This window comes from Octodon degus, unplaced genomic scaffold, assembly GCF_000260255.1.
Source record: "Octodon degus isolate 3935 unplaced genomic scaffold, OctDeg1.0 scaffold00013, whole genome shotgun sequence".
Classification (NCBI taxonomy): Eukaryota; Metazoa; Chordata; class Mammalia; order Rodentia; family Octodontidae; genus Octodon; species Octodon degus.
Window position 1 is genome coordinate 1,413,846 of NW_004524589.1, and position 10,450 is coordinate 1,424,295.

Sequence of the window (10,450 nt, forward strand, 5' to 3'; positions counted from 1 at the left end):
GCACAAGTCGAGCTGTTAAGATTCTCACAGCTGCCAGCTTAGCTCTTCCTGTTCCCTCACCACATACCAACTCACTCGCTGGTCTCCAAACACACAGAGGTCCAGCAGAGTGGTCCTGGACTGAGATCTTTGCACTTGCCTTTTCTCTGCCTACCAATCTCTAGCTCCAATTCTGCTCAACATTCGTTCCTTTCTGGTTATTATGTAAGAGCTCACCTATGGCGATCTAAAGAGTTTCTCCCATAGCCACTACCCCATCTCCTGTCGTACTTCTCCTGGGACATCCTCCACTTCATGAACTCATCATATTTACACATTGGCTGCCTGCTTTCCCCCACCCTATGTCAACAGTCCAGGAGCAGAAAACTTGGGGTGCTTTTCAGTTTCCCAAATTGTGTCTGGCCAGTGGTAATGGTTCATTACTTATCTTTTGAAAAACAGCTAATCATTTAATTTTTAAAAAATCTTTCATTTATCTATGTATTTATTTATTTGGTACAGGGTCTTGCTATGCAGTTCTGACTCATAGTGATTCTCCTGTCTCAACCTCCCCAGTGCTGGGAATAGGCATGCACTACCTGGGGTTCTAGAACTGGTACAGCATGTGGTACTAGGGGGATGGAACCTGGGTCCCTGAGCTTGCCAGGAAGGCACTTAGATCATGGAGCTATCTCCACAGCCCCATTAATCATTTAAATCCTTTTTTTTTTTTACATTAAAAACAATCAACTGCTATGTTTTCTTATTGAAGGGGTGCTCTCATTCAAGGTAAGTATTCATTTGAGCTCTTGAAGCCAGTTTGAAAGTCTTTCAAAAGAAAGACTTTCTGTCTGTCTCCTGACTTGAATACTCTCAGACTCTCCCTTTTCTACTCTGCTTTTGTTTTCAAGATGTACAAGAACAGGAGTTCATTGCACAGCTACAAAGCCTGGCATCAGCATTAATGCCTACTGGCTTCACTGTGTCCAATTTATGAGGGAGCAAAATACCCTCAGTCACATGTTTCTACCCACAGGCTCATTATGGGATGGAAATGTGTCTATGGTGCATCGACTGCAACTGTCTGCTCAAATAGATGTAAATGTGAGGCTGTATCTTTCTACTCTTAAGGCACAAAACAGCTTACCATGTTTCATAAGTTGGCATTTTTTATAGCCAGTGTCATTTTGATGCATACTTTTGTGCATGTATTTTAAATTTATCCGTGTTTATTTGTTTATTTGTTTATTTATTTATTTATTTTTTAAGTTTATCTGGTTGTTGCAGGGTCTCACTATCCAGCTTGGGCCCATGGTGATCCTCCTGCTCTCAGCTTCCCCAGAGCTGGGATTGTAGGTGTAGGCCACCATACCCCAGACTCTGGCTGGCTCAGTCTGCTCTAGGGTCAAGGTTGGCACTTCATGTGGTGCCAGGGAAGGAAACCCAACCCTTTTGTTTGCCTAAGCTTGCCTAGACAGGCACTTTAGTCCACTAAGCTATCTCACAGGCCCTAACCCTGTTCATTTATTCTAAGGATATGTGGTTGCATTTTTCCCAAAACTTTGGAAAGTTTGTCATCTACAATAAATGGGTTTCAGTTTACTTCCAAATAAAATTTGTTGTTTTCTGATTTTAAAGGTGTAACTATACTAAATTTTCTTAATTGTCTTATAAAATTGATTTTCAGGCTGGGGGTAGTAGCATACTCTTGTAGCCCAAGCATATGGGAGGCTGAGACTGGAGGGTCATTATAAGTTTTAGGTCAGTCTAAGCTACAAAGTAAACTCAAGGCCAGCCTGAAGTACACAGCAAGACCTTGTGTCAAAACAACAACAATAATAACAACAACAAGAACAAGCAAACAAACAAAAAACCCAAAACCAAAACCAAAAACCAAAAAGCCAAAAACCCATCAGTTTTCACAATAAAAACCAAGATCGTAGTAATGCGATTTAAATTACCGTATTCCTCATAGCTTAGTGATGCTTTCTCGATATCTTTGTTTATGGGAGTTCCTTTATTTAAAAGAGCATTTTAAGATAAGAAACGAATGATTTTTAACTGGTGTTTCCTGGCAACCTGTGCGATGGGCCACCCACATTAAGATTATCAGGGAGGATAAATTCAACAAATGTTCGATCACTGAACCATTAGCATTGCCCACAGCATGAAAACTTTTAAGAAATATGGCATAAAAGTTAATACAGTTTGAAAATTTGCAAATTCTAAGTTTTCTATATATAATCTTATCTGTCTGACCTCACTTATAAGGTAGCTGGCACCAGTTCTAATTCACTATTTTTTTTCATTAAGCAAAGAACCAATTCAAAAGAGGACACTGAGCATACATCTAGGAAATTCTGAATCTAATAAAGTTCTAAATGTTCATAATTTCAAATATGGCATGTCTGTTGGTGAGAGGCACTGGTTTAATCCATAGGTTTTGTTTTTATCTTTTTAATATTAAATCACCTCAGAGGGGCTCAAGGCAACAAAACAAACCAAAAGCGCTGTAATTTGGACTGTGACAATGATTAAGAAAATGCAGAAAAAGCACAGGTAGGTTTTTAAAAACTATTTTAATACAAGATTAATAGCAATTTTCTATCCAAATCAGAAATGAAAAATCTTACCCCAAATAATAGCCATTTGACAGTCACATAAAATTTTAGGTTTGATTGGTGCACACATTTGCCCTGCACATATATTGTGGATATGCACACAGAGACCTCGTCACGGTGCCACCTTCAGGTTTTTCTCATGGACGTGCCTCATGGCAAGGCCAAGTCAGCGATTCTAGTAACTACTCAACTTGGAATAAAGTTCCGAATGTTCCCATGCTGAGTCTGCTGTAGCAAACCTCGATGGAGTGTCTCAAGAATGCATACAAATCAATACTCTATTTGTGTAAGTTGGCCTCCAACTAAACACTGGCTAATGCCACCTCCAGGAGGAACACACTGCAAACGTTCAAGTTATGATCTCCTTTACTTTTGTGTTGCAAAGGTAACCTGCTTTGGTTTTTTAATTAAAAGTCAAATCTATTAGTGTTTGTAGTCAGTGAAGATGACTTTGAATATAAGCAAGTTTTGGGTAAGTCAAAAGTTGCTTTTGTTAACATTCTACTTTTGCTCAAACCACCTGATCATTAGTCTTGCAAAGAAAAATCATAAAAGAATCACATCTCAGGAATTTGCTAAGTTTCATTCCTCCTTGGGGACTTAAGTTGGTGTTTAGTTTTTAGCCAAAATGTGTATGTAATGGCAAAAGAATTAAAGTAGGCTAATGCCTGCAGCAGGGAACATAAATTAAATATCAGGGTTCTGCATCCAATAATATTTTCAATGTGTTTGATTTAAAGAGTCTTACTTTTTAAATTCTTACTGCTTGTCCATGAATAATAGTGTTTTTCAATGTAGACAAAATAGCTTTTTCTATTCCCTTACATTTGAAGCAGGTGATACTAGTTACTTATCCTGTCTGGGTCAGTCATGGTAAGGGAGTCAGATTTCTAGTGCTAACATTTTATAATGGCTGTAATCAAAGTGCCAACATCACCTTCATTAAAACGACAGAAGGTTGTCAAGCTGTCCTTCAGTACAGAACCAGAGTAATTTGTCAATCTGCAATTCATTCTTCTCTGCTAAAGACTTTAGCCTCTGTTTGTCTTTTGTTGTAACATATACAAAGTATAATATACATCAATTACAGACGCATATTTCTGTTAGAAAAATACATATTATAACTAAAGAACATGTAAATAGAGGCACTTCAATCAGCTAAGTGTTTGCAGTTATGAGCATCAACCCACCAGTTTCTAGTGTCCCATTGCAGTGAGCCCATTCCTCTCTGCTCATAACAGAAGTTATGATGTGGTTACAGAATTTAGGGGATTTCAGAACCAATGACGGCAGGTCCTGACAGATAATGGAGCATCACTGTATACCCTATCGCTATGCTGAAATGAGACAAGCTAATTTGGGAGAAGGATTTCAAAAACACTTACTGAAAAGGGGTAGCTAGATGAAACTAAATCCTTTCAGAACAGAAAAAAAAAGTCATGTTAAATTAGTCCAAAAAGCCTATGAAGATGATGATAGAAACCAGGAAGCATGACTGAATAATATTTTGACCACATCCATGCAGGGTGACTAATATTGTGGCATCATTAACTGACAGTCAGTTCAGCTCTCTGCCCAGCTCAAATGCATCACTATATCTCATCAACAGGAATATGACTGATAATGAAGGTGTGGAATCAAATGAAGCAGGCGTTTATATATTATTGGTGTGTTTAGTGTGTACAGAACAAAGGTTCACATTCATTAATATAATGTGTATTCATACACATGCACAAAACCATTTAGGGGTGAAAGCACAGGGGAAACAAGACATCCTGATCTATTTCGGAGAAGATAGTGCAGAGATACTTTAAAAAGAAAGACTTGGAATTTAAAGCCATATAAACAAGTTATTCTGGAAAATCAAGGTTGATTTAATTTGTATTGCACCTTAATGACTGGAGAAAAACAATACTGATTTTTGAACATATAGTGACATAAGCAACATAAGCAACTGGTCCTTCATAGCGATGTGTTATATGTAACATGACAGGAAGCCAAAGGTTGGCAGTGAGACGGATGGATTTCTAGAAGCATGTAATGCTGAATTAGCTTAAGTGTTAATTTCACGAAGATTTAAATGAAAGATGCCACAAAGTCTCTCAGAATCCTATGCTTTATATTTCCTTAGGCATAAAGTGGCAATAGACGCTTGTAAATACTTTCTGTTTTGCAAAAGTGCTCGAATATACTTAATACTATTGTGCCGCATGTGTTCTACTTAAATATGGTGACTAAATCAATAACTAATTTTACTTTTGATGAGAACAGAGATCAAAAAATACCATTTACGTGTCAATACTGTCAATGAGTTAGTTACAATGTGACTGGCATACTATGGTCTCCTGACTTTACCCTACTCGGGCTGCAACATAGGAACCAAGGAATGCATGGATAGCCAACTATCCTCAGAAAGCCCTGGTTTGGTTTCTTTTGCTTGTCTCTGCCAGGGGGAACGTGGGTCTGGCTTTGGCATACTTGGTGGGTAGGTTAGGCTGTGGCTCTCCATTGGCCTCTCGAGTTGAGTTCATGTATCCAAGTGCCAACCAGAAATCCTGGGCCAGAGGTGTTGTACATGAAAGCAATGGTGTTTCGTGAATAACATTCTTACACAAAACAGTTTCCATCACCAGTAAAATCCTGCGCACCCATGGCTGGTCCCATGAGCCCCGCCCAGGTAGAACACCAGGACAAAGCATGCTCATGCGAAGAGGGTGTGCCCTAGCAAACATCTAAGAAATGGACAGTTAGATACGTAAAAAGTTCTTTCTTGATTCTTGGTGCTCACAGGTCATTGAGGAATCCCTTCTCTGAGCAGCACTAAACAAGAAGAGCTGGTTGACAAAACATTTTTGTTACAAAGGTGTGTCAACCCTGAGCTTGGAATTAAGAAGTTAAAATCTGTGATTTATATATATAGATATAAAAATAGATGATCATACTAAGACTAAAAAAGTGAAAGAAATCTCTATGTCCATACTATATATAATTTTTTTCTTGACTTTTTCTGTTGTTGTGAGTTATTTTGTAAGAGAATGCCCTTGTGATGCAGAAACCCAATTGACACAAAGCAAATAGTTAAAAATGAAAACTCACCTATGGACTTCATTGTTTAACAATTCAGCCAAAATAACTCCTATCTGGGGGGAGGGTAATGAACACAGGGGCAGAAACGTGGAGTTCGAGTCACACCTGTGGCAAAAGCAGAGACTGCCATTGAAGATGATTTTCAATCCAGACCTGGGAGGAGGATGAGTTGTTGAGGGCTCTCATTAGTAACTGAAGCTGAAGGGGGAGAAACAATCTGTGCCAATTGGCTATGATGGACAAACATTAGGGGGATTAAAAAATGGTGCCAAAAAAAAAAAAGTTACAGAAGTTGAAACTGGGTAGGGTGACAGAGAGTTGCTGAGTCGTAGTTACTTTTGCTTTCTTTGAGGGGTGGAATTCTAAATTTAGGGTCAATACCTGTAAATGGATTTGGTATTGTGTGGTTAGAGTGCAAGACAGTACCTCTAAGACAACAGTGTGTATTTTCACTACATTTAAAAAATTTTCAAGCTTTCTCCCCAGAAGCATTTTTATAACCTGATTTGTCACAGAAAAGCTTGCCCTGGGAGTTGGCTGTCAAGGTAGAACCTACAGTATTGAAGTTCTTTTATTTTTCTCTCGTTGCTTCTTTGTAGGAAATGCAGTTGTCTTGGGGTTTGGTCTGATTTTAAAAGGAAAATTATTTTCTTCCTAACTTTTTTATGGGGGGTGGGGAGGATAAAACTCACAACATGAGATTCCTTTACTTCTGCAGCATAAAAGCAAATGAAGGTAAGAAAATCTCCTGGTACGAAAGATTTGAGTAAGAATTCTCTCTGGAATAAACAAGGTCCCCACAGATAGCTGAAGGAAAGACGAAGCAGTTCATCTGGCACCCGGCACTCTTTGGGAAAACAAACATGGAGGCAGGTCGCAGCGCTGCTCTCTTCTCGTAGAAAACGGTCAGTGTTTGTGGCGTGGTCCATTGTCCAAGAGTGTAAGAAAAGAAAGAAGTTGGCCACTCAAACAGCTCAAATGCAGTTCCATCTGACCAAAGCCTAGGATTATCTGCACAGTCTCTGCAGTGCCAGGACCACACAGACCAGAGACCAGGAGAGCAGGGAGCAGCGGAGCCGGATTGCAGAGGAGTCCTCTTCTCTCCTATCAGGGTCTGCTGCGGGGGCCTCTGTGGTGACAAACTCAAACTCCGTGGGGCACACATCATCCATGCATCCGCTGCCACTTCCGGAGCCACTAGACTCATCGCCTGGTGTGGAAAGACAGAAGCAGCATTAGATCTCACAGCAGGAGAAAGCTGAACGTGTGGGCGTGGGGCCCCGCTCCCTCCTGGGTGCCCCAACAAGTCCCACTGGACTGACATCCCCGGGATGCACCTATGACCAGAAAAGGTGGACTGCATGGAAATAGGGGCTGCAGCACAGTATTAATAGCATTACCGCCCACAGCAGCATTAGAAAGATATATTTTTTAGAAAGGTATTTTTTCTTCTAGCAAATATTTAAATTTCCTTAGGAAATTCCATTCTTGTCTCCGGTTGGTCTTAGCATAAGGCATGATTTTGAAAGGGTTTTTAAAGGAAAATATAGACCAGGGAGACAAGCACTGTAGGCAGAAAACTGGAGGAAAACAATAGCTGAGCCTTGCGGGAGGTAGGTATTATTATTGCCACTACAGTGCCTGGCTATATTGTATGCTCTTATTGCTTTGACTTATCCCCACCAGTATTCCCCTCCCAAGAGCAAAGATGAACGCTGTCAACCAGCACCTCCTTCTAAAGCAGGGGTTGCCAAGCTATGCTGCTGCTGAGTTTGGTACCCCCATGCCCTAAGAACAACCTTTTTATTTTAAATGTGTGAGAGAAAAGCAAATGAGGAACGTATGCTGTGACATGTAAGAAGTGACTTATGAAATTCAAGCTTTGGTATCTATTTATCAAACCTGCCCGGAACACAGCCCCACCCACTCGTATTCTCCCTAATGTGAGCCACGATTGCGTTGTAAGAGCAGCATGGCAGAGATCGTGTAGCCGTCAAAGTCTGACCTGCTTAATGTCTGGCCCTGTACAAAAGAAGCTGTCCTTTTCCTGCTAGACGCCAAAGTCCAGGTGCCTGTCCAATGTGTTGTCTTCGGGTGGCGCCTTTCTCCTCTGCCCTACATGGGCCTGGGTCCACTCTTTTCCCGCTCTTCTCTTTTGGTTCCTTCTTGTTTGCTAAAGTACCTCTCAGATCTTTCCAAGACCACCCTTCGTCTATCACGCCCAACAATATGTAACTTAGGGATCTGGGTTTGTGGATTTAAACAGTACCACGTACTTACACAGTACTGTGAGGCTTGCCTCAGGACATGTACAGACATCTTTTCCTGTCATTCATTATTCCCTAAACAACACCTGGTAACAGCTATTCACATAGCACTTATAGTTCACTAGGTGTTATAAGTAATCTAGAGATGATTTAAAGTATATGAAAGGATGTTCATAAGTTACATCAAATACTAAGTGATTTCATAACAGGAATTGGAGCATTTGTAGACCTTGGTATCTGTGAAGGGGTGTCCTGGGATGAATACCCCACTGTGTGAAAGTACTTGTCACCACCCAGGATTGTGTTACTTATTACTGTTTACTGTTTATCTTCTTCAGGAGAATGTAAATATGTTGAAGGTGGAAATTTTGCATACATGTTTATTACTTCTGGATTTCTGTGATCATTTATGATCCCTGACATACAGCAGTTGCCCAATAAATACCTATTAAATAAATAAATGTGTTGTAAGCAACGGACTCAATTTCTAGTTCCTTGTCTAAACCAACATGGGCCAGAACACGTGTTTTGGAGAGCACGTATGAACACAACTTGATAAAACATCTGAAGGCATCAACTCTACTGTTGTCCATCATGTCTGGTGGAAAAAAATGTGGCATCTACAGGCAAAGGACCTAAAATTTAAGTCTCCACCATTAATTGAAATACACTAGGAAAAACAAGTTACTCTCCTAGGTATAATTAGTAGCATTTGTTTCATAGACTTGTTATGGAGGACAAATGACATGAGGGTTCTCAGGAAGCTGTCATCTTAGCAACAGCATTTGCTTTCTCCCCCACTTACTCTGTGATTCCGCCTGATGTCCTCAAACTCCTCCTGCAATCTCATAGGCTGATGCACCCTGAGCTGCCCCAAGAGTTGGTGCCATCTGGGCCACTGAGGCCATTTAAGTAAAGCCACAGGAATGTGGAGACTCTTTCCACATTTCCTTGAAGGAGAAAGATACAGCTTAGGGTTTTTTTTTTTTTTCCCAGATAGCATATTTAAATACCAGGTAAGATCATTTGAAAATGCTGTACTAGGTTCTTAACATTTTCTCTGCTTTATCTTTGGTGGCCTTTACAAGGGGAGAAATGCCCATTAATTAAATTCAGAGACATCAGAATTGCTAAGGGAATTGTACTGAATGCAAGTATCATGAAGAAGAAGTAATATAACCTTTACAAAGATATTATTGAAGTGACTTAGCATATTAAAAATGTGGGAAGCAAATAATGGCAGCAGGTTGTGGCTAGAAAAAAATAATGGTCCTGATTCTTTATGAAAAGGAATCACAAATGCAAGTACTAGGGAGTGGGGTGGGCAACCTAGACAAACAGTCACAAGCAGGGAGGGTGTGAGGAAAACCACGAGACGCGGTGGTGGCTTACATGACAGGGATCACCCTGCAATAGAGGCCAACTATGCTCTTAACTAGTGTTGATTTTCCTTTTCCTTTTAGAGGAAACAGAGCAAGGTCTCTGCCTCCTAGGTACGTGCTGGGCTTTGCAGATTGATACGTACACAATCTGGTGAGGTTGGAGAGGACAAAGAAGCAATAAGGGTGACACCAGCTAATCTTTATTAGCTGGATGTGTTCATTCCAATAGTTACTTTCCAGGTAAGAAAGCATTTTATTACACGCAGAGAGTGAAGGGATAAAATGAACAGGGTGGGGCTAAGTAACAAGAAGCCTGCACCCCTAGGCTTCCTTGGGTCCACTGGATGACGTAGTCTCTGATGTTGTTCCTCTGCTCTCTTTCCCAGCAGCCATGAACTATGCAGCTCACACCCTGTCACCATGATGTCTCTGCAATGGGGCCCCCACGACCATGGACTGAATCGCTATAGCAACTGAGCCAAGTTAAATTTCCTCTCTAAGCAGTAGGTGTTGAGTATTGTGTTTAGCAGCAGGAAAGCTGATGAATTCAAAGATGGGAACAAAAAAGACTAAACTTTGCTGTAATATTCTGTTCTTGGGGGCGGGGGAGATAGCACAATAGAATAAGTGCTTGCCTGGCAAGTGCAGGGTCCTGAGTTCGATCCCTGGTACTTCTAAAAAAAAAAAATTCTCTTCTTGGAAAGAAAGGAGAGGGTTAGCTAAGAGGAAGAGGTAACAAATGACTCTGAGAGATGTTAAAGCCATGAAGTCTTTTGGGTTGGTAATTATCCTATATTTAGAAAATTAATTTTTTAGTTCTTCAAAATAGAGTGGAACACTAAAATTTTTCTTTAGGGGACAGTTCAGTAAAGACTAAGAGGACTTAATGTCTTCCATCTGTAAGTTGTTGCTTTCTGTCTCATTAATTTAAGCACAGAGGTACCATCTTTTGCTTCAGTAACCAAATTACAGAAGTACTGGCGACTTCACATCTTATGCTCAAGAATTCTTTTCCTGGGAATTCTCATTGTAAAGATGCACAGAAGGGGGGGGGGAGAGACAAAGAGAGAGAGAGAGAGAGAGAGAGAGAGAGAGAGAGAGAGAGAGAGAGAGA

The 10,450-nt window shown here is 40.4% G+C and overlaps 1 protein-coding gene across 1 annotated transcript in view; it reads right to left on the reverse strand.

Moving 5' to 3' along the window:
- Window positions 1-2,591: 2,591 nt before the first annotated feature.
- Gpc6 (glypican 6) overlaps window positions 2,592-10,450 on the reverse strand; it is a 1,221,089-nt gene continuing 1,213,230 nt past the window's right edge. The window contains exon 9 of the mRNA XM_004626257.2: window positions 2,592-6,897. Coding sequence (XP_004626314.1) covers window positions 6,695-6,897 — 203 coding nt within the window. The 3' untranslated portion in view covers window positions 2,592-6,694. The remainder of the gene's footprint in view (window positions 6,898-10,450) is intronic.